This window comes from Balaenoptera physalus (assembly GCF_965194825.1).
Source record: "Balaenoptera physalus genome assembly, chromosome: 5".
NCBI lineage: Eukaryota > Metazoa > Chordata > Mammalia > Artiodactyla > Balaenopteridae > Balaenoptera > Balaenoptera physalus.
In genome coordinates this window covers 17782623-17808300 of record NC_138884.1, presented here as the reverse complement: position 1 = coordinate 17808300, position 25678 = coordinate 17782623, and the positions used below count along the sequence as shown (strand labels likewise).

The 25678-nt window shown below is 33.3% G+C and overlaps 1 protein-coding gene across 8 annotated transcripts in view; it reads left to right on the top strand.

Annotated features, from left to right (window-relative positions):
- The window catches only part of STPG2 (sperm tail PG-rich repeat containing 2), a gene marked incomplete at its 5' end in the record, with an annotated part of 608527 nt that overhangs the window by 341463 nt on the left and 241386 nt on the right, over positions 1-25678 (top strand). Inside the window, one exon of one of the 8 annotated variants that reach the window (XM_082461760.1) lies at positions 100-11222. The exons of the other annotated variants lie outside the window; for them this stretch is intronic. Within the exon in view, the coding sequence (XP_082317886.1) occupies positions 100-117 (18 nt within the window). The 3' untranslated portion in view covers positions 118-11222. Of the gene's footprint in view, positions 1-99; positions 11223-25678 lie in introns of those variants that run through there. 8 annotated transcript variants of the gene reach the window in all.

The window sequence follows — 25678 nt, the reverse complement described above, 5'->3', positions numbered from 1 at the left end:
GGAAAGTCCTATAAATGTCTATTAAGTCCATCTTGTTTAATGTATCATTTAAAGCTTGTGTTTCCTTATTTATTTTCATTTTCTTTGATCTGTCCATAGGTGAAAGTGGGGTGTTAAAGTCCCCTACTATTATTTTGTTAATTGAAAATTCTCTAAAAGGAACCAGTAGCAGAGTAACTGAGGCAGAAGAACGGGTAAGTGTCCTGAAAGATAAAATAGTGGAAATAACTGGCACAGAACAGAATAAAGAAAAAAGAATGAAAAGAATTGAGGACAGTGTCAGAGACCTCTGGGACAACATTTAAAGCACCAACATTCAAATTATATGGGTCACATAAGAAAAAGAGAAAAAGAAAGGGACTGAAAAAATATTTGAAGAGATTATAGTTGAAAACTTCCCCAATATGGGAAAGGAAATAGTCAATCAAGTCCAGGAAGTGCAGAGTCCCATATGCCATAAATCCAAGGAGAAACACGCCAAACACATATTAATCAAACTATCAAAAATTAAATACAAAGAAAAAATATTAAAAGCAGCAAGGGAAAGGAGCAAATAACATACAAGGGAATCCTGACAAGGTTAACAGCTGATCTTTCAGTAGAAACTCTGCAAGCCAGAAGGGAGTGGCTGGACATATTTAAAGTGATGAAAGGGAAAAACCTACTACCAAGATTACTCTACGCAGCAAGGATCTCATTCAGATTTGATGGAGAAATTAAAACCTTTACAGACAAGCAAATTTAAGAGAATTCAGCACCACCAAACCGCTTTACAACAAATGCTAAAGGAACTTCTCTAGGCAGGAAACACAAGAGAAGGAAAAGACCTACAATAACAAATCCAAAACAATTAAGAAAATGGTAATAGGAACATAACATATCGATAACTACCTTAAATGTAAATGGATTAAATGCTCCAAGCAAAAGACATAGACTGGCTGAATGGATACAAAAACAAGACCTGTATATATGCTGTCTACAAGAGACCCACTTCAGACCTAGGGACACATACAGACTGAAAGTGAGGGGATGGAAAAAGATATTCCATGCAAGTGGAAGTCAAAAGAAAGCTGGAGTAGCAATTCTCATATCACACAAAATAGACTTTCCAATAAATATTACCAGAGACAAAGAAGAACACTACATAATGATCAAGAGATCAATCCAAGAAGAAGGTATAACAATTGTAAATATTTATGCACCGAACACAGGAGGACCTCAATACATAAGGCAAATGCTAACAGCCATAAAAGGGGAAATCGATAGTAACAAAATAATCGTAGGGGATGTTTCTCTCATCTTTTATTTCTTATATAAGTGTCTCAGTTTTTGGAATACAGGCCTTTTGCCTTCTTGCGTAGGTTTATTGCTAGGTATTTTATTCTTTCTGATGTGATGGTAAATGGGATTGTTTCCTTAATTTCTCTTTCTGATCTTTCATTATTGGTGTATAGAAATGCACAATATTTCTGTGTATTAATTTTGTATCCCGCAACTTTAACAAATTCATTAATGAGCTCCAGTAGTTTTCTAACAGCATCTTTAGGATTTTCTATGTATAGTATCATGTCATCTGCAAACAGTGACAGTTTTACTTCCTTTCCAATTTTGATTCCTTTTATTTCTTTTCCTTCTCTGCCATGACTAGGACTTCCAAAACGGTATTGAATAAAATTGGCGAGAGTGGACATTCTTGTCCTGTTCCTGATCTTAGAGGAAATGTTTTCAACTTTTCACTGTTGAGTATGATATTAACTGTGGGTTTGTCATATATGGCTTTTATTATGCTGAGGTATCTTCCCTCTATGTCCACTTTCTGGAGAGTTTTTTTCAAAAATGGGTGTTGAATTTTGTCAAAATATTTTTCTGCAAATATTGAGATGATCATATAGTTTTTATTCTCTAATTTGTTAATGTGGTGTATCATACTGATTGATTTGTGGATATTGAAGAATCCTTGCATCCCTGGGAAAATCCCACTTGACCATGATGTATGATCCTTTTAATGGATTGTTGGACTTGGTTTGCTGGTATTTTGTTGAGGATTTTTGCATCTATGCAGAAGCTTTTTAGTTTGATATAGTCCCACTTGTTTATTTTTGCTTATACTTTTGATGTCATATCCAAAAAATCTTTGTCAAGACCAATGCTGGGAAGCTTTTCCCTATGTTTCTTCTAGGAGTTTTATGGTTTCTGGTGTTCTATTTAAGTCTTTAATCCATTGTTGAGTTAATTTTTGTGAATGGTGTAAGATAGGAGTTCTAGTTTCATTGTTTTTCAAGTGTGTATCCAGTTTTCCAACCATCATTTATTGAAGATACTATCCTTTCCCCTTTGTGTATTCCTGGTATCCTTGTCAAAGATTATTTGACCATATATGAAACAGGTCATTTCTGGGTTCTCAGTTTTTTCCATTTGTTATGTGCCTGTTTTTATGCTAGTTATTTATTACTATAGCTGTGTGATGTAGTTTGAAATCACAAGAAGTGTGATGTCTCTAGCTCTGTTGTTCTTCCTCAAGAGTACCTTGGCCACTCAGGGTCTTATATGGATCCATACAGATTTTTGGATCTTTTTTTCTGTTTCTGTGAAAATGCCATTGAAATTTTGGTAGAGATTGTATTGATTCAACAGATGACTTAAGTAGAATGGTTATTTTAATATTACTGATTCTTTCAATCCACGAACATGGGATATCTTAACATTTATTTGTGTCTTCTTCAATTTCTTTCATTGATGTCATAATTTTCAGTGTACAGTTATTTTATCTCCTTGTTACATTTATCCCTAAGTATTTTATTAGTTCTTATGCTCTTATAAATGGGATTGTTTCCTTTATTTGTTTTTTAGATAGTTTTTTGTCAGTTTATAGAAACATAATTGACTTTTATATGTTCATGTTTTTATTCTGCAACTTTACTGATTTCATTCATTATTTCTAACAGTTTTTTGTGGCATCTTTGGAATTTTCTATAAGTTTTTGCAAACAGAAATAGTTTTACTTTTTCCTTTACAATTTGGATGACTGTTATTTCTTTTTTTGTCCAATTGTTCTGGCTAGGACTTCCAGTGCTATGTTAAATAGGAGAGGTTAGAGTGGTCATCATTTTCTTTTTCCTGATCTTAGCAGAAAAGCTTTCAACTTTTCACTTTTGAATATGATTTTAGATGTCAGTTTGTCATCTTTATTATGTCAAGGTACATTCATTCTATACCCAATTTGTTGAGAGTTTTTTCAATGAAAGAATGTGGAATTTTGTCAGATACTTTTTCTGCATTGAGATGATCATATGATTTTTATTTTTTATTGTGTTAATGTGGTACATCACATTTATTGATTTGTTTATGTTGAACCATACTTGCGTCTAAGGGATAAATCCCATTTGCTCATGGTATATGACCCTTTTAAGGTGCTGCTGAATTTGGTTTGCTAGTATTATGTTGAGACATTTTGCTTGTATGTTCATCAGGGATATTAGCCTGTAGCTTTTTCTTTTTGTAGCCTTCTTCTCTAGCTTTGTTGCCAGGGTAATGCTGGCCTCATAAAATGAGTTTGGGAGTATTCTGTCTTCTTCAATTATTTGGAAGAGTTTGAGAAGGATTGGTGTTAATTCTTTAAATGTTTGGTAGAATTCACCACTGAAACCATCTGGTCCTATTCTTTTGTGTATTGGAAGGCTTTTAATTACTGCTTCAATCTCAGTCATTAAGTTTTATGCAGATTTTCTATTTTCTTATGATTCAGTCTTGGTAGGTTGTATGTTTCTAGAAATTATTTATTTTTTCTAGATTATCCAGTTTGGAGGTGTACAGTTGTTCATAGTAGTCTCTTATGGTCCTTTGAATTCCTATAGTGTGAGTTGTATTATCTCCTCTTTCATTTATGATCTCATTTATTTGAGTCTTCTCTCTTTTTTCCTTTGTCTAACTAAAGGTGGTCAATTTTCTTTATCTTCTCAGAACACCAGCTCTTTGTTTTATTAATCGTTTCTATTGTTTTCTTGGTCTCTATTTCATTTCTGCTCCGAAATTTGTTACCTCCTTGCTTTTACTAACTTTGGACTTAGTTTGTTCTTCTTTTTCTAGTTCTATAAGATGTAAATTTAGTTTATTTATGACTTTTCTTTATTTCTTAATGTTGGCATTTGTCCCTATAAACTACTTTCAGTACATCCCATAAGTTTTGGTATGTTGTGTTTCCATTTTTTTGTTTTGTTTTGTTTTGTTTCAAGATTTTTTTTTTTCCATACTGCACTACTTGCAGGATCTTAGTTCCGTGACCAGGGATTGAACCCATGCCCCCTGCAGTGGAAGCATGGAGTCCTAACCCCTGGACTGCCAGGGAATTCCCTCAAGATATTTTTTGACTTCCCTTTTGATTTCTTTTTTGACCCATTGGTTATTTAGGAATATGTTGTTCAGTTTCCACATATTTGTGAATTTTCCAGTTTTACCCCATTATTGATTTCTAGTTTCATACCATTGTGGTCAGAAAGGATATTTTGTATGATTTCAGTCTTCTTATATTTGCGAAGGTTTGTTTTGTGACCTAACATGATTTCTCCTGTAGACTGTTCAATGTTCCCTTGAGAAGAACATGTTCTACTGCTGATAGATGGAATGTTCTTTGTATGTCTGTTAAGTTCACTTGTCTAAGATGTATTTTAAGTCCATTGTTTCTTCATTGATTTTCTATCCATTTTTTTTAAAGTACAGTATTGAAGTCCCCTACTATATTTGTATTGTTGTCTATTTCTCCCTTCAGATGTGTTAAATTTTTCTTAATACATTCAGGTGCTCTGATGGTGGGTGCATATATATTTACACTTGTTATATCCTCTGGATGAATTGACCCCTTTATCATTATGTAATGACCTTTGTCTCTTTTTACAGTTTTTGACTTAGGGTCAATTGTATCTGATATGAATATAGCTATTCCTGCTGTCTTTTTGTTTCCATTTGCATGGAATATCTTTTTTCCATCCCTTCACTTTGAGCCTATATGTGTCCTTAAAAGTGAAGTGAGTCTTTTGTAGGAAACATATAGTTGGGTCTTATTATTTTTATCCATCCAGCTGCTCTATGACTTTAGATTGGATAATTTAATTCATTTACATTTAACTTAACTGTATATGGTAAGGACTTACTAATTCCATCTTATTGTTTCCTGGCTGTTTTGTAGTTTCCTTTTTTCTTGTTTCCTCTTTTGCTTAAGAACAGTGCTTGCATATGATAGGGACTCAATAAATATTTGTTCAATTTTTGAATGATTTTAAATTTTTTTCCATGCCATGTTACTAGTTAGATATTTTATAAACTTAATACTGATCTTTAGTACCATCTACAACATTTTTAATTCTACTCTTGCATTTTTTTAAGACTTTATTTTTTAAAGAGCAGTTATAGTTTTACAGCAAACTTGTGAGCGAAATATAGCTATTTCTTATGTACTCCCTGTCCTGTACATGCATAGCTCCCCCATTATGTACATTACTCACCAGAATAGTATTTTTGTTTGTTTGTTTGTTTTTGTTTAACCAAGGATGAACCTACATTGACACATTATAACCACCCAAAGCCCATAGTTTACCTTAGGGTTCACTCTAAGTGTTGTATGTTCTGTGGGTTTGGACAAATGCGTAATTATATATACCATCATTATAATATCATACAGAGTATTTTCACTGCCTTAAAAATCTTCTGTACTCGGCTTTGTTCATCTCCCTATCCATTATCAGTGGTTATCCATTGGCAACCACTGATAATTTCATTACCATGTGTGGCTACATTTTCCATCCTTAGTATATTATACATTTTTATAAAATTACGTTTGAGAAATAGTTCCACTGCTTAAATTTAAAAAGAAAAATTTAAAGCCACAGTTATAGAGAAAAGGTAGGTTCACTGGATTAAGAGAAAACTTAGTCTCAATCTCACTTCAGTTATTTAATAACTGAGATATAAGGATCAAAAACTACTAAAAATGTAGTACAAAATATGTACAAAAAAGCATTTATTGCAGTACTTGACAAATAGTTGATCTATAAATTGTAGTTATTGTTACTATTACTAGTATTTCGTGGCCATATTCATTTATTTCTAGTTTATAAATATGAACCCAGTCTGGCCCAGGCTCTGAGAATCTAAAAATGAAAAATCTTTACTCTCAAATATGTAGCAATCTGGTGTGGATAAAAAATTATATAAATATTTTAATTATAATAAAATAATTATTATATTGGAATAGGTGAAAGGTACCAAGATGTAAGTTAATCAGATGGAGTCAGGAAATCTTCAGAAAGCATTTTATATGAAATATGAGATTAATGGGAGTTTTCTATTCATACAAGCTAAGGGAGCATGTTCTAGGCAAAATAAATGATATATGCAAACCCAAAGAGACACTAGAGAATAAAATACCTTTGGCAAGCTTTTATTGTCAGTATTGCTAAAATATAAGATGGATGGCATGACATTAAACATGTAAACAATATTAGATAAAGTATATTAAACAATATGCATGTTTGACTTTTTCCCCCTTAACTATAGGTAGACACTCATGATTTCTGAGTAGAGGTATACTGTTATATATTAATATAAATAAGCAAAACCCAGTTTTAACTTCTTAATATTTTACAATATTATTTTGCCTTATTTTTCCTTGATAAATTGCTAATAAAGAATGATAAAGTTGATTTAAATTTTACAGTTTTTGGGTGAAGGTTCGTTCTTGTTTATTTCCAAATACCCATATTATCTTTGTAGAAAATATTTTGTTGTAGCTGTAAAATGTATTTATTTTAAAATGTGATTTAAACTTCTGTTTTTAAAAACCCAGATTTATACCATAATTTTAAAGTTTGTGGGATAGTATTTCATATCCTTTGGAAATGTGATTTAAACTTTGGTTTTAGAAATCAGTTTTGCACTTCAATTGTAAAGGTCATAGAACATTACTTAAAACCCCAAAGTGAATGGTTAAAAGGTAACTGTCATTTGCCATTCCCCCAAAAAGGTCTTTGACTCTCCATGGACTACAATTTCAGTTTAATTCTCCCCCTTCATTTCTGCTCACAGAACTCTTGATATTCCTCTGAACTTCCTAAGTTACTAAGTTATGGGAGACTTGTTAAGATCTGTCCCAGAAAATCTATTTTCAACCTATTGTATTAGGTCTTGACATGCCTATCAGAGGTATAATCTGCTGAATTATGTCCTGAAAGGATCCCAGGTTAATCATGTTACTAGTTATCATATTGAAATAGAAGTGGATCTCCAAAGATCCTTAAGAACTAGTTTCAACCTAGAAAGATTGTCTGGGTGATAATATATTATGGATCATTCTCATGAAATCCATAAGCCCTTTAAAAAAAAAGCAAAATATTGCATGCTCATACATTTGGATATTCTTCTGGGGATAGTTTTCATAATATCCTCAAAGGGAACTGTAACTCCCACCCCTAAACTAAAAATACAAAGTTTAAGAATCATTGCTTTTTACCAAAAAATACCTTTATCTCCTCATAGTTCAGAGAAAGAGCAGAGAATCACAATTTCTACCCTACACGAGGCAATGCTGTCACGAAGAGAATGAAGCTCTGGCCATACTAATTGCCATAACTGCAAACCTCTTTCCTATATATGTATTCTTGATTTACCACAGAACTCATTAATGGAATTATCTATCTAAAATATTATTAAAACTGGGAAAGTTACACGTTATATTTTGCATAGACAGTGGAATACTGTGGTCAAAAACGTGGGTGAAACATATGATTTTTGCAATGGCACTGAATGATAGTTTAAATGTAACAATATCAAAAATACGGAAAGTGTAAAGGAACCAGGTCCCTATCTATTTAACCTATTTTTATTTCAGTCAGTGTTATTTTAATGGATTACATTTAAATATATTCTTTTTTGTGTGTTTCAGCATGCTACAGACATGTAAGCCATCACTAATTTTATTACCAAAAAGTGCTTTTGCCTAAGGTATAATTTAAGGATCTATGAAGGCAGAAAAAATCTTACGCGAATGAAAATTATGTGCTTTTCTACGCTCTTGTTCTGATTGAAATGTAGAAGTTTCATTATTTGTTCAAAGTGGTATTTCAACTTCAACTTCTTGATAAATAACCATGATTGTAGCCAAGGAAAAGATATTTGTAAGCAGTTACCAAATTCTTATCCCTGTTTATCATAATAACTCATAATTTCATTTTCATAATTTCCTAAAATGTAAACTTTATTTTACCAGGCCATAGCATCTTGTTTTTAAGTCGAGGTTTGTGGATTAGAATCATTGTTAGAGGAGAATCAGTAATAATAAAGGTAGTAAGGAAAATAGGCTTTGCTTTGAATTCTAAACAGTAAAATCATTAGAAATACCAAGTATTTTCTTCTCCAAGAAAGTCAGAGATTAGTTTCGTGTCCTCTTTGACAGTTAAAACAATTATTTACTGACAAGTGCTAAAACGTATGCCCTCTGTCCCTTTCTTTCTCCTGATATTACCTTGTTCCAAGGATGATACCCCTCAAGGTTCAGTGTGCTTCTCCCCTTAGCCTTTACTACACTTATTATATTCTGACTGGATATTGGCACCTAGTGCAGTAATGTTTCATCTTCACTGATTTTGTCATTGATGTTGACCTAGTCATTCCTGGAGCAATTGATATTGACCTATTTATGTTCATGTTCAATAGTTCTTCTCTTAAAGAAAAGGGGGTATGTCTACAAAATAATATATCCTTTCACTCAAAGTTTTTCAGAGTCCCAAGTTATGTTATTTGCTTTGATCTTTCTTTTTCTGCCTTAGCACCTTTCTTTCTTAGCTCTAGAGGTTGGAAGATAGAAATATTAATGGATCCTGTAAATTAACAGCCACGTGTATAAACTAATGCCAACTATGTTCAGCCAGGATTGCTTAAAAAAGCTAGGGTACCCTAACCTCTCTCTTCCTTCAGAGTGAGCTCTCTGCTCACCAGATATTTTACAGAGGGATCTATTAAATTATTAGTTTCTTCAATATTGGTTAAGAATGTTAGACCTTGTATATCCATATCAGTTTTTGTAATCATTATACATCAGGAATAGTCCTTGATTTTTATATAAAGAGGACCACCTACTGACTACTGTTGATGGTCTTAGATTAGTCCTGACTTGTCCAGATTCATATTTTTCCCCTAAGAACTAGAATAGGCCACCTTCTGGCTACCTCCTGTAGCAGTGGTCTTAAAATCTTGTAATATAGTCTATTTTGTCCCCTGGAAAACATTAATTTCTTCAGAATTGACTCTCATATGGTAGCTTGAATTTAATTAGCATTAATCTGAAATATATAAGTCATTCTGAGTAGCTGTTGTCAGTAAAATTTAAAAAAAAATTACTATAATTTACTGGGAAAAAAGGCGATGATAGTATTCACCCTGTAAAAGTAAAGTATTACTTTTATATTCCTAATTATTGGAAGCTATATTTAAAAAGTGCTGGCCTAGAAAAAGTACTATTGCTTCAGTAACTGCTTTATTAATTGAAATATCCTTGAAGTGTAAAATTAGTTTTAAGCACTCTCAAACCCTGAAATATTAGAATTTTAGAGAAAATATTTCCAATTTTAAGACAAAAGAAAAACTGAAGAATTTTAATGGGTATTATTTTGTGCAAAATAAATAAAATTATAGAGAGAGAAGATATACATGGTTTTGGCATTTTTTCTCCTTATGAAATTTTAAGGTGTCAAAGTTGACGATTGGAATTCTCTTTTTAACTTATTTTCATGAAAACTGAAGAATTCCCAAGTAAGACTCCCCTTGAGAGACTTGTGTCTTAAATGGAATTAAATGGTTAAAAACTAAATAGAGTTCTTAAGGGTTATTTTCTTTAATATTATCACTTCGAAACATCTCTACAATTAAATTATACTATCATGTAATGTCTATTACTGTTTTGTATTATTATTATGTTTTCATTTTTTTTATTACAAAAAGGAGAGAAGTCTTCCTAAACTTTTCTAGCAAATAAACTGTTTAATATTCATATAAACTATCTATCTACTTCCCTATTTGAAAGTTACTTGTTTTTGTATATAAAATAGCAAGTATCACAACCACCATCAATTACTGCAATATTTTCCCCTGGCAAGAGTAAATAAGCATTTACACTTGAAAGAGAGAAGAAGACAGAAAAGTAAATCTCCTAAATGTACTTTTCACATCTAAATGACAGTTTTAAACAATACCTTTTTCTATGTATGGCACATATCGCTTTATATTTGATCAAAATACTTATCAGTTTTTTGATGATAAGAAGGAAGATGGGGATATAGTTTCTTACAAATGCAAAGAGTTTCATGTCATTTATTTTAAATCATCAAATGCTTTTCTCTCAATCTTGTATTATTTCCTTTTGGTGGACATAAGGTTAACTAAGACAGTAAAACTAACAGCAGACGCCATATTCAGATGCATGTAAAATTTGTTTATTTAGCTTTTTTGGTGAGTAAAGTGTAGTGCTCAGTGCTAGATGAATAAGTAGTCAAGCTTTAAAATTTTGTTTTATTTCTATAGCAGAAAATAGACACATTGATAAAGATATATTTATATATATATCTTCCTGATCTCTGTTCTGAGTGAAAGATGTTCGATTAGATTTCCTGATGTAATAAATAGTTAATGATTATTTGTTGAATTAGTACATGTGCTGCCAATTTATCCTGTAGTATAAAATTCTTATTTTCTTCAATATTCTGTAAGACTATTATTACCTTCATTTCTGTATATTCAGTAATTTTAGTTGACCACTGAGAGATAAGAGGCATATGTGGCCTGTATTTATTTTATTGAAATATAGTTGATACACAATATTATATAAGTTACAGGTATACAATGTAGTGATTCACAATTTTTAAAGGTTATACTCCATTTTTCTTTTAACATCTTTATTGGAGTATAATTGCTTTACAATGGTGTATTAGTTTCTGCTTTATAACAAAGTGAATCAGTTATACATATACATATGTCCCCATATCTCTTCCCTCTTGTGTCTCCCTCCCTCCCCATTTTTAGTTATTGTAAAATATTGGCTGTATTCCATGTGTTGTACAATATATCCTTGTAGCTTATTTTATTTATTTATTTATTTATTATTATCTTTTTTATTCAAACAGAAAGTCACAAAAATTATAATCATCCTCTTCAGTTCACTCAGTCCCATGTAATTAATTTTTTTTATCTTGATTTTGGTTAGCACTTTTATGAATTCGCAGTATAGTCAGTTACCAGAAACCTGTACTTGTCAGAGCCTTTTCCATGAATTCCTTGAAGATGAAACACTTTTATAGGAACATTTATTGCGAAAGCATCAGAGAATACCCAGAACTGTCTGTAAATGACAAAAGACTTAAAAATGACCACGGTTAAAGATTAGATGAAAATTCATAATAATGCAATTGACAAGGAAATTTAGTTATTTCTGAGATATACATTTTAAAGTAATAACTAGAATTATGACTTATAACATTATACCAGAACATATAAGATTTTTAGAAATTTCATGTAATGTCTGAAACATTTATATTAACATATTTCCACACAAATAATCCAAAGAAAGTTTAGTATTAGTTGTTTTTTGTTGTTGTTGTTGTTTGTTTTTTTATACTGCAGGTTCTTATTAGTCATCAATTTTATACACATCAGTGTACACATGTCAATCCCAATAGCCCAATTCAGCACACCACCATCCCCACCCCACCACGGTTTTCCCCCCTTGGTGTCCATACGTTTGTTCTCTACATCTGTGTCTCAACTTCTGCCCTGCAAACCGGTTCATCTTTACCATTTTTCTAGGTTCCACATACATGTGTTAATATACATTATTTGTTTTTCTCTTTCTCACTTTCTTCACTCTGTATGACAATCTCTAGATCCATCCACATCTCAACAAATGACTCAATTTCGTTCCTTTTTATGGCTGAGTAATATTCCATTGTATATATGTACCACATCTTCTTTATCCATTCGTCTGTTGATGGGCATGTAGGTTGCTTCCATGACCTGGCTATTGTAAATAGTGCTGCACTGAACATTCGGGTGCATAAACCATTTTTGAATTATGGTTTTCTCTGGGTATATGCCCAATAGTGGGATTGCTGGATCATATGGTAATTCTAGTTTTAGTTTTATAAGGAACGTCCATACTGTTCTCCCTAGTGGCTGTATCAATTTACATTCCCACCAACAGTACAAGAGGGTTCCCTTTTCTCCACACCCTCTCCAGCATTTGTTTGTAGATTTTCTGATGATGCCCATTCTAACTGGTGTGAGGTGATACCTCATTGCAGTTTTGATTTGCATTTCTCTAATAATTAGTGATGTTGAGCAGCTTTTCATGTGCTTCTTGGCCATCTGTATGTCATCTTTGGAGAAATGTCTATTTAGGTCTTCTGCCCATTTTTGGATTGGGTTGTTTGTTTCTTTCATATTGAGCTGCATGACATGTTTATAAATTTTGAAGATTAATCCTTTGTCCGTTGATTCGTTTGCAAATATTTTCTCCCATTCTGAGGGTTGTCTTTTCATCTTCTTTATGGTTTCCTTTGCTGTGCAAAAGCTTTGAAGTTTCATTAGGTCCCATTTCTTAATTTTTCTTTTTACTTCCATTACTGTAGGAGATGGATCAAAGAAGATCTTGCTGTGATTTATGTCAAAAAGTGTTCTTCCTATGTTTTCCTCTAAGAGTTTTACAGTGTCTGGTCTTACATTTAGGTCTTGAATCCATTTTGAGTTTATTTTTGTGTATGGTGTTAGGGAGTGTTCTAATTTCATTCTTTTAAATGTAGCTGTCCAGTTTTCCCAGCACCACTTATTGAAGAGGCTGTCTTTTCTCCATTGTATATCCTTGCCTCCTTTGTCATAGATTAGTTGACCATAGGTGCGTGGGTTTATCTCTGGGCTTTCTATCTTGTTGCATTGATCTATGTTTCTGTTTTTGTGCCAGTACCATATTGTCTTGATTACTGTAGCTTTGTAGTATAGTCTGAAGTCAGGGAGTCTGATTCCTCCAGCTCCGTTTTTTTCCCTCAAGACTGCTTTGGCTATTTGGGGTCTTTTGTGTCTCCATACAAATTTTAAGATTTTTTGTTCTAGTTCTGTAAAAAATGCCATTGGTAATTTGATAAGGATTGCAATGAATCTGTAGATTGCTTTCGGTAGTATAGTCATTTTTACAATATTGATTCTACCAATTCAAGAACATGGTATATCTCTCCATCTGTTGGTATCATCTTTAATTTCTTTCATCAGTGTCTTATAGTTTTCTGCATACAGGTCTTTTGTTTCCCTAGGTAGGTTTATTCCTAGGTATTTTATTCTTTTTGTTGCAGTGGTAAATGGGAGTGTTTCCTTAATTTCTCTTTCAAATTTTTCATCATTAGTGTATAGGAATGCAAGAGATTGCTGTGCATTAATTTTGTATCCTGCAACTTTACCAAATTCATTGATTAGCTCTAGTTGTTTTCTGGTGGCATTTTTAGGATTCTCTATGTATAGTATCACGTCATCTGCAAACAGTGACAGTTTATTTCTTCTTTTCCAATTGGTATTCCTTTTATTTCTTTTTCTTCTCTGATTGCCATGGCCAGGACTTCCAAAAGTATGTTGAATAATAGTGGTGAGAGTGGACATCCTTGTTTCGTTCCTGATCTTCGAGGAAATGCTTTCAGTTTTTAACCATTGAGAATGATGTTTGTTGTGGGTTTGTCATATATGGCCTTTATTATGTTGAGGTAGTTCCCTCTATGCCCACTTTCTGGAGAGTTCTTATCATAAATCGGTGTTGAATTTTGTCAAAAGCTTTTTCTGCATCTATTGAGATGATTATATGGTTTTCATTCTTCAATTTGTTAATATGGTGTATCACATTGATTGATTTGCATATATTGAAGAATCCTTGCATCCCTGGGATAAATCCCATTTGATCGTGGTGTATGATCCTTTTAATGTGTTTTTGGATTCTGTTGGCTAGTATTTTGTTGAGGATTTTTGCATCTATATTCATCAGTGATATTGGTCTGTAATTTTCTTTTTTTGTAGTATCTCTGTCTGGTTTTGGTATCAGGGTGATGGTGGCCTCATAGAATGAGTTTGGATGTGTTCCTTCCTCTGCAATTTTTTGGAAGAGTTTGAGAAGGATGGGTGTTAGCTCTTCTCTAAATGTTTGATAGAACTCACCTGTGAAGCCATCTGGTCCTGGACTTCTGTTTGTTGGAAGATTTTTAATCACAGTTTCAATCATTACTTGTGATCAGTGTGTTCATATTTTCTGTTTCTTCCTGGTTCAGTCTTGGTAGGTTATACCTTTCTAAGAATTTTTCCTTTCTTCCAGGTTGTCCATTTTATTGGCATAGAGTTGCTTGTAGTATTCTCTTAGGATGCTTTGTATTTCTGTGTTGTCTGTTGTAAGTTCTCCTTTTTCATTTCTAATTTTATTGATTTGAGTCCTCTCCCTCTTTTTCTTGATGAGTCTGGCTAATGGCTTACCAATTTTGTTTATCTTCTCATAGAACCAGCTTTTAGTTTTATTGATCTTTGCTATTGTTTTCTTTGTTTCTATTTCATTTATTTCTGCTCTGATCTTTATGATTTCTGTCCTTCTGCTAACTTTGGGTTTTGTTTGTTCTACTTTCTGTAGTTCCTTTAGGTGTAAAGTTAGATTGTTTACTTGAGATTTTTCTTGTTTCCTGAGGTACCCTTGTATAGCTATAAACTTCCCTCTTAGAACTGCTTTTGCTGCATCCCATAGGTTTTGGATCGTTGTGTTTTTATTGTCGTTTGTCTCTAGGTATTTTTTGATTTCCTCTTTGATTTCTTCAGTGATCTCTCAGTTATTTAGTAACGTATTGTTTAGCCTCCATATGTTTGTGTTTTTTACGTTTTTTTCCCCTGTAATTCATTTCTAATCTTACAGCGTTGTGGTCAGAAAAGATGCTTGATATGATTTCAGTTTTCTTAAATTTACTGAGGCTTGATTTGTCACCCAAGATGTGATCTATCCTAGAGAATATTCCGTGCGCACTTGAGAAGAAAGTGTAATCTGCTGTTTTTGGATGGAATGTCCTGTAAATATCAATTAATTCTATCTGGTCTATTGTGTCATTTAAATCTTCTGTTTCCTTATTTATTTTCATTGTGGATGATCCGTCCATTGGTGTAAGTGAGGTGTTAAAGTCCCCCACTATTATTGTCTTACTGTCGATTTCCTCTTTTATAGCTGTTAGCAGTTGCCTTATGTATTCAGGTGCTCCTATGTTGGGTGCATATATATTTATAATTGTTATATCTTCTTCTTGGATTGATGCCTGATCATTATGTAGTGTCCTTCCTTGTCTCTTGTAACATTCTTTATTTTAAAGTCTATTTTATCTGATATGAGTATAGCCACTCCAGCTTTCTTTTGATTTCCATTTGCATGGAATGTCTTTTTCCATCCCCTCACTTTCAGTCTGTATGTGTCCCTAGGTCTGAAGTGGGTCTCTTGTAGACAGCATATATATGGATCTTATTTTTGTATCCATTCAGCAAGCCTGTGTCTTTTGGTTGGAGCATTTAATCCATTAACGTTTTAACGTCTAAGATAATTATTGATATGTATGTTCCTATTACCATTTCCTTAATTGTTTTTGGTTTGTTTTTGTAGATCCTTTTCTTCTCTTGTGTTTCCCACTTAGAGAAGTTCCTTTAGCATTTGTTATAGAGCTGGTTTGTTGGTGCTGAATTCTCTTAGCCTTTGCTTGTCTGTAAAGCTTTTGATTTCTCCATCGAACCTGAATGAGATCCTTGCCAGGTGGAGGAATCTTGCTTGTAGGTTCTTCCCTTTCATCACTTTAAGTATATCATGCCACTCCCTTCTGGCTTGTAGAGTTTCTACTGAGAAATCAGCTGTTAACCTTATGGGAGTTCCCTTGTATGTTATTTTTCATTTTTCCCTTGCTGCTTTCAATAATTTTTCTTTGTCTTTAATTTTTGCCAATTTGATTACTATGTGTCTCGGCGTGTTACTCCTTGGGTTTATCCTGTATGGGACTCGCTGCGCTTCCTGGACTTGGGTGGCTATTTCCTTTCCCATGTTAGGGAAGTTTTTGACTATAATCTCTTCAAATATTTCCTCGGGTCCTTTCTCTCTCTCTTCTCCTTCTGGGACCTATAATGCGAATGTTGTTCCATTAATGTTGTCCCAGAAGTCTCTTAGGCTGTCTTCATTTCTTTTCATTCTTTTTTCTTTATTCTGTTCCACAGCATTGAATTCCACCATATTGTCTTCCAGGTCACTTATCCATTCTTCTGCCTCAGTTATTCTGCTATTGATTCCTTCTAGTGTAGTTTTCATTTCAGTTATTGTATTGTTCATGTCTGTTTGTTTGTTCTTTAATTCTTCTAGGTCTTTGTTAAACATTTCTTGCATCCTCTCAATCTTTGCCTCCATTGTTTTTCCGAGGTCCTGGATCATTTTCACTATCATTATTCTGAATTCTTTTTCTGGAAGGTTGCCTATCTCCACTTCATTTAGTTGTTTTTCTGGGGTTTTATCTTGTTCCTTCATCTGGTACATAGCCCTCTGCCTTTTCACCTTGTCTATCTTTCTTTGGATGTGGTTTTCATTCCACAGACTGCAGGGTTGTAGTTCTTCTTGCTTCTTCTCTCTGCCCTCTGGTGGATGAGGCTATCTAAGAGGCTTGATGGGCGGGACTGGTGGTGGGTAGAGCTGACTGTTTCTCTGGTGGGCAGAGCTCAGTAAAACTTTAATCCACTTGACTGTTGATAGGTGGGCTGGGTTCCCTCCCTGTTTGTTGTTTGGCCTGAGGCAACCCAACACTGGAGCCTACCTGGGCTCTTTGGTGGGGCTAATGACAGACTCTGGGAGGGCTCAAGCCAAGGAGTACTTCCCAGAACTCCTACTGCCAGTTTACTTGTCCCCATGGTGAGCCACAGCCCCCGCCCCCACCCCCACCCCCACCTCTGCACGAGACCCTGCAACACTAGCATGTAGGTCTGGTTCAGTCTCCCCTGGGGTCACTGCTCCTTCCCCTGGGTCCCGATGCGCACAGTACATCGTGTGTGCCCTCCATGAGTGGAGTCTCTGTTTCCACCAGTCCTGTCAAAGTCCTGCAGTCAATTCCCACTAGGCTTCAAAGTCTGATTCTCTAGGAATTCCTCCTCCCATTGCCAAACCCCCAGGTTGGGAAGCCTGACGTGGGGCTCAGAACCTTCACTCCAGTGGGTGGACTTCTGTGGTCTAAGTGTTCTCCAGTCTGTGAGTCACTCACCCAGCAGTTATGGGATTTGATTTTACTGTGATGGCGCCCCTCCTACCGTCTCATTTTGGCTTCTCCTTTGTCTTTGGATATGGGGTATCTTTTTTGGTGAGTTCCAGTGTCTTCCTGTCGATGATTGTCCAGCAGCTAGTTGTGATTCTGGTGTTCTCACAAGAGGGAGTGAGAGCACGTCCTTCTACTCCACCATCTTGGTTCCTCTCCTTCTAGCTTATTTTATACATAATAGTTTGTACCTCTGATCCCTGACCCCTATTTTGCCCCTCCCCCCTTCCCTCTCCCCACTGGCAACTACTAGTTTGTTTCTTTTATCTGTGAGTCTGTTTCTTTTTTGTTATAGTCTATAGTTTTTGTGGGTTTTTTTGATTTCACATATAAGTGGTATCATACAGTATTTGTCTTTCTCTGTATGACTTATTTCACTTAGCATAATATCCTCCACGTCCATCCATGTTGTTGCAAATGGCAAAATTTCATTCTTTTTTTATGGTTAGTAGTATTCCATTGTGTGTGTGTGTGTGTGTGTGTGTGTGTCTGTGTCTGTGTCTATACACATATATATATCTCCTGTATTTTAAAATAATCTGATACCTATTAGACATAAATAAGTTCTTATATTATCGTATTAAAAACGTGAGCACCATTGTCATTTCAAAAACTCCTAATTGGTCTATTTTATTAGAAATCTAACTTTTTTCTATTTATACATTTATTTTCTCAATTAGTCCACTTGCCCTAATTGAACTTAATTATATTTAAGATTTTTGATGCATATTTATAATTCCAATTATATTTTGTATAATCTACTTAACTTGGTACAAGTAGCAGATTTTCAAAATTTTTAATTATCATAATTTGGCTAAACTAAGTTTTAGAAATTTATTCAATATTTTCTTCATTTGAATTTTAAATGAATATTTGCTCATATTATTCTCTAATATTTGCATAATGGGTACAAATTAAACCCAAAAGTATTAGATTGCTAACTTGAACAACTTAATGTTTACGTATATGTCATATGAAGATTGCTTTTAGATTATAAATTTGGGACTTGAAGGATACTAGAAAATTACCTAATTTAACTCTTTAATATGCTCTCTAATTTTATTCTTTCATTGAGCATCTATAGCATGCAAAGAATTAAGCTACATATTGTGAGGATACATGAGTAGATTAGCCTCTAAGGTGTTCACAATTGAATTGAGAGATAAAAAAGACAAGTGTATTATTAAAAAGATAGTGGCTGAGTACAAAGTAATTTCAGAAAATACATCAATTTTTTCTTTGCATGTGGTATACATGTTATAATATAGTCAGAAGATCCCTTTTTAATTCTCACCTTGTCACTGCTAATTTTTTAAGAAGTAGTCTCATCCCCAAACCCCTCTCCCATTCTGCATAGGCTGGTGGAAGGAAAGACCGGGAATCTTAAGATTTCATGCATATACTTTCATTTGTTCCCTTTATTCTGGACTTAAATTAGAAACCATATTAAAATGTTAAATATGTAATTTGAGAGAAAATGAAAATTTCCACTTGGGAAATTAGACATATAAAATAATTTTAGAGAAAAAGTAAATATCAATTTATAAACCTAAGTGCAATGCATTTACCACTCTGGTTTATTTCATCTAATGGGGTAAAAAAGATCCTCAGCTAACTAAAACATAATTTAAAATTATGATTTAAAAATCATCAAGGAAATAAAACTATTATTTGCCAACCAGTGAATTTAACATCAAAATTAAAAGGGGAGGAGTCATGTACCATGAAAAGAGGGTGAGGGGAGTAAGTGAATAAATATTCACTGAACCTTGAGACTACCAGCCTTCTTCTCCCAGCTTATTTCTAGAAGGTTGGCATCCAGGATTCTAACTTCCAGGCAGGAAAATAGAAGAGTCTTCTCTGAGGAATAGAACAATCCTAACAAAAAAGCAAAAACAAAAGGAACTTAAAGGTACTGACTTCAAAGTTTTGCTAATGAAGTGGCTGAGCCACATCATCCTGGACACAAGATTAGGTTGGCAAGCCCCAACTACGCCCAGAGAACTTCTAAACAACCTTTAATGCCCTAAGGAGTGGAGCAAAAAAATGAATGGACAACAAAAATCAACGACATTTGAGTCCAAAGTCTTTGATAAGATAAAGGGGGGAAAAAAAAAAGGAAGAGAGAATCTTTGAGGACACACAGATCTTCCAAGGAGAAGAAAACTTTAAGTAACCCAGTATTAATGGTTTTCAGACAACACACTCTATCTGAAACATGAGAGCACTCAGTGGACTTTTATTTTGTAAGGAGTGCTTATAAGGACTGAGTGCTGTTATCTAAAATAAATAACATGCTTTTTCTTTTGTTCTTTCTTCCGGACAATCATCACTCTCTGACCTCATCTCCAATTCAGGCTGAACCATATAAAATTACAAATTTTTTAGGTCAACAAAGGTTAAATATTGGCAATTTCATATGGCTTGACCTAGTACTTACTATTCTTCCTTGTGTATGTTATACACTCTATCAGCCAGACCATTTTCCTTGCCTTTTTTTAAAAAAAAAAATTATATTTTTTAGAACAGGTTTAGGTTTACAGAAAAATTGTGCTGAAAGTAGAGTTCCCATGTACTCTCCCCCTGCTCATACACAGTTTCAGCCATTCTTAACATCTTACATATGTGTAAATTTGTTATAACTGATGAACCAATATTAATACATTAACTAAAGTCCACAGTTTACATCAATATTCATTTTTCTGTGTTGTACAATTCTGTGGGTTTTTACAAATTCAGTATCATACAGAATACTTTCACTGCCTTAAAAAAGCCCTCTGCTCCACATATTCATCCTTCCCTCTTTGAGCCCCTGGCACTCATTGATCTTTTTACTGTCTTTATAGTTTTGTCTTTTCAAGAATGACATATAGTTTGAGTCACACAGTGTGTAGCTTTTCAGACTGACTTCTTTCACCGTGTAAGATGCATGTGAGATTCCTCCATTTCTTTTCATAGCTTGATAGCACATTTCTTTTTATAGCTGAATAATATTCCATCTCCATTGTATGGATTTTCCATAGTTTATCCATTCACTCACTGAATCACATCTTGGTTACATGTTTTGACTTCTTTTGGCAAATATGAATCAAGTTGCTATAAACATTTGTGTATAGGTCTTTGTGTGGATGAAAGTCTTCAGCTTATTTGGATAAATAGATGTGAGATTGCTGGATCATAAGACAAGAATATATTTACTTTGTAGTAAATATATTTAGAAGTCAAGATGACTTCTAATATGACTTTACCATTTTTCATTCCCACCATCAATGAATAAATGTCTGTTGCTCCACATTCTTACCAGCATTTGGTGTTGTCAGTGTTCTGTATTTTAGCCATACTAATAGGTATGCAGTGGTATCCCATTGTTGTTTTAATTTGCAATTCCCTAATGACATAATTTTGGGCATCTTTTCATATGCGTATTTTCCATCTGTATCTCTTCTCTGGTGAGGTGTCTATTCAGATCTTTTGCCCATTTTGTAGTTTTTTAAAATTGTTGAGTTTCTTTGTATGTTTTGGATACAAGTCCTTTCTCTATTAGATATGTGTTTTGCCAATATTTTCTCTGAGTCTGTCATGTCTTTTCATCCTCCCAGTATCTTTCACAGAGTAGACATTTTTAGTTTCTAATGAAATCCAACTTATCAATTTTTTTCTCATGGATTGTGCTGTTGGTATTATACCTAAAATCATTGCCAAATGCAAGTTTGCCTAGATTTTTCTCCTATGTTATCTTCTAGAGATTGTATAGTTTCGTGTTTTACATTGATGTCTATGTTCCATTTTTAATTAGTTTTTGTAAAAGGTATAAAGTCTCTGTCTAGATTACATTGTTTTGAATACGGATGTCTATTTGTTCCAGAATCATTTGTTGAAAGGAGTATCCTCTCTCCACTGAATTACCTTTGCTCCTTTGCCAAAGATCATTAGGTTATATTTGCGTGGGAGCATTTTTGGGCTATTTATTGTGTTCCATTGATCTATTTATTTTTTTGCCAATATCACATTGTCTTGATAACTAGCATTATAGTTAGTCTTAAAGTCTGGTAGTGTTAGTACTCCAACTTTGTTCTTCTTCAGTATTGTCTAGGTTATTATAGGTCTTTTTGCTTTTCCATATAAACCTTAGGATCAGTTTTTCTATATCCACAAAATAGATTTCCAGGATTTTGATTGGGAATGCATTGAATCTATAGCCCTTTTTGGAAGAATTGACATCTTAATAATATTGTCTTACTATCAGTTAACTTGGAATGTTTCTCCATTTATTTATATCAGCTTTAATTTCTTTCATCAGAATTTTGTAGTTTTCCTTGTATAGCTCTTATATATATTTGTTAGAATTATACCTAAGTATTTCATATTTTTGAGTGCTAATGCAAATAGCATTGTGTTTTTAATTTCTAATTCCAATAGTTCATTCCTTGGATATAGGTAAGCAACCGACTTTTGTATATAAATTTTGTATCTTGTAGCCTTGCTATTAGTTGATTCTTTGGGATTTTCTACATAGACAGTTATATTCCAAAAAAGACCATTTTGTTTCTTCTTTTTCAATCAGTATACCTTTATTTAGTTTTCTTTTCTTTTATTGCATTAACTAGCACTTCCAATACACTATTGAATAAGAATAGTGAGCAGGAACATCCATCTCTTGTTCCTGATCACAAGAAGAAGCATATAGTTTCCCACCATTAAGTACAATGTTAGCTATAGGGGATTTTGTAAATGTTTATGAAGTTTGGCAATTTCTTGTTTATTCCTAGTCTGCTGCGAGTTTTTATCATGAATAGGTGTTGGATTTTGTCAAATGCTTTTTCTGCATCTGTTAATGTGATCATATGATTTTTCTTCTGGTCAGATCTCCTTGTAAACATGTTAAAAGCAGACATCCTTGCAATCACATTAGTGGTATTTACCAGACAGGGACCTTACCCATGAAATGCTTTTATAGCAGTATGTACCTGGTCTGTCAAGGCTGCTAATTCTAAATAAGTCTGAAATTTATTGATTTATAAGGCACAACTCTGAAAAATGTCACTTAATCTGTGTAATTATGGGAGTATAAAATAGGGCTCTTTAATGATAGAATAGCTTCCTTTTATATGCATGCATCATTTTGAAACCACACGTGTTTGTCTGGGCCAGGACCCATCACATGACAAGGAAAGGGAACTGACAGAAATATGCTGATGATAGGGCTGTTTGCCATGCCTTGAGTTGCAAAGTTCTTTGTCTCTGACCCAGGAATCTCATTGTTCTTGCTAGCATCATGAAATAGTAACTGGCTAACGAATTAGTTTGTTAAGTGAGTAAAATAAAATCCCAACCCAATACATTTCTACTGGCTACAGTTGGCTGGAGCTACTTAGCAGCTGCCGCTTTCAGTGAATCATATTTTCTCCAGTTTTCATAGTCCCCACTACTGTGGCTCACTGTCAGTTGCCTCTTTTTATAACTGAGTTTTTATTTTCTTATTGTAAAATTAAGAGGCATTGTAGAATAGTGATTAGCACTAAAGACTCAAACTATGATCCCCGTATTCAAATTTAAATTTCACTAAGTAAACCTGTATGCCTTTAGGCAAGCTATTTAAGTTTTCTGTGTCTCTGTTTCCCCATCTGATAATGATGATGTAGAAAATAATAATACTTTCTTTGTGTTTATTGTGAAGATTGACTGACTTAGTTACTAACTAAATTCTGCTAACTTAGTTCACTGAGTTAATATGCTTAAAGTACTTAGAATTGTGCTGACCAGCTAGTAAATGTTAGTTATTACTATTAAAAACCATGTCCCTATTAAAAGTGAGAAAGTAAAGGAGGAAGATTTAGTTCAAAAATTAAGAATATTATTTGTGAATTTTTCTGTGTGTTTATGCAAAGTGTATTTGTATTGGAGTATTAATTTAGTAATATTCCAGGTAGTTATAGCAAGCTGGAAATATAACATTCATGGTTATCTTTATGATATAATTTTTGTAGTTATTTTTAGGTTTTATGGAGGTTTGCATTAGAAATTTAAATTTCGGCAGAAACTTAAAGTAACAGAAAGTTAGGTATAATCTCAACAATGATAGAGGAGCATCTTATAGAACATTCTAAGCTTTCACAGTATAAAAGAGTACCTACAAATATTATCAGAACATCAATAGTTAAATGATAGTAAGAATAGTACCAGTGCTCAATTTATTCAATTCAGATTTTAAAAACAGAAAATCTAAATATGATTTGATGTTTCTTCATGAATAAAAGATGCTCAAGATATTTTCCATCTGTCAGTTTATGATGATGATAAATGTAGATTAATCATTCAGTTTTTGAGGTTGTAATCTTGACTCTCTTGGCCACATTCTTTTATAAAATGACGTATTTTTTGAAGTTACAGCTCTTTTGAATGCCTGGTAGAGAGCGTACTATGACCTATGTAATTTGTGAAATGTGGTAAAATGAACTTTCTGCATTTAACAATAACCAGTAGGAGAAAATCAGTAAAATAGACAAATATCTACATTATAAAGATATTGGGAATTTGATCCTGAATGTTTTCGGTAATATTATTATGAACAAGTGTTTTATTATTAGTGGTCATTTAGAAAAATAGCATTTTACTCAAATGGTTCTTAATTCAGTTGTTGCTAAATTTAAGTGAGAACATTGATATTATCAGTACAACCAACACTGCCTACAAATGCTAAATTGGTAATGGTGCTGCAGGTCACTATGGGATTCTATTGTTATATCACAGAAGATATTAAACAGGGGTGTAAACAGAACAAATACATTAAACAATATTAGAGTAACTCTGTCACACCTAGAAATCTCTTTAAAATAATTTTCATATAAGGCTATTTCAACACATAGGTTGATTTTTTAAAATGAAGATGATAACTAGTAAAGATCTGGCTTCTGATTTGATTTTTTTTAAAGTCATGCCTTTTGTAAAGTGCTGAATTGCTCAGTCAGTTCCAATTCACTAGAAACTTAGTTAAGAGATGTGTGCTATCATATTCCATAAAAATAGTGACTTTAAAAATTAAATCCTAAACTTAGAATACCAGTTAACGAATATCTTAAAAACCTAGTGATATCAGTCACACTTAAAGTTTAAGAAAACAAAATTTACTATATCCTGGGCACCTAAAATGGTATAAAATCAAGTGTCACTGATCCCTACCATAACATCTAATTTCTCCCATAAATGTTATTTTTTTGCACTGGCTAGAACATGTCCTGAAACATTTTAATAAATTTCCTTGTCTTGTTTCTGTGTAGAACATAAAATGAGCCTATTCACATCAGAGGTCAGAACCCCTGCTCAATTCAACATTCTACACATTATCTAAAACTTATATTTTCTAGTTAAAAATGATCATTTTCTGAGACCTTTCACTTTTTACTTCCATCTACACTAATGGGTTTCTCTTTGGGTTTATATTTGTTCAGGAAATACAGTTGTAATAGTTACTGTGTTACTGCGTATGAGAGGCAAATAGAAAATAACCAGTTTGAATTGAAATGCAGATACCAACATCTTAACAATGGGTAATGCAATATATGCTTGAGGAAAATCACAAATCATAGATTTTTAGAAATTCTTAAAGTAACTGAAACTTTTTGTGGTTTCAATTCAATTTAAATTCATTAAAGGCACATTTCTATATAGTTGTGATTATAGTTACTCTCTATGTATTAGCCAAGTGCAAGATGATCTTGGAGGTGGGGAAAACTATATATATTGAGTTTTGTTATTATTGAGGCCCTTATAGGTAGCACAATCTAATCATTAAGAGTTAACCTTTTTTGATAAGACAGACATAGGCACTCCACTAGCTTTTCCACTCTCTCCCACTTCACTCATATCCAGAGAATTTGAGAAATGAGCCCCAGATTCCTCATATTTTAAAATGGGGCTGTTAATAGGATCTATTTGATAGGACATTTTAAGTGTTATAAAAAAGGTAGGTATGCTGGCTGGTTCATAGTAAGTGCTGATTACATTATTTATATTGTACTTGGGTTTTAATTTTTTATCATTAGTAGGCACCATTTTAAAAATAAGAAAATTTTATATGTATAATCTAACCTATTAGTAAATACTTAATTTGAATTCTATTGTATTTGCATATAAATTATTTCAAAATGTTTGTGTGTTGATTTTATTCCTGTTAAGTGGATCTTTCTTTAGTTTCTTTTCTATATGGTAGCAGAGAAATTGTTACTGAAAATTTGGTCCGTGTCCTCGATGCTGAATGAGAATAACAAGGGCAAGGGTTTGAGAATAAAGGAAAGAGAAATTTTATTGAT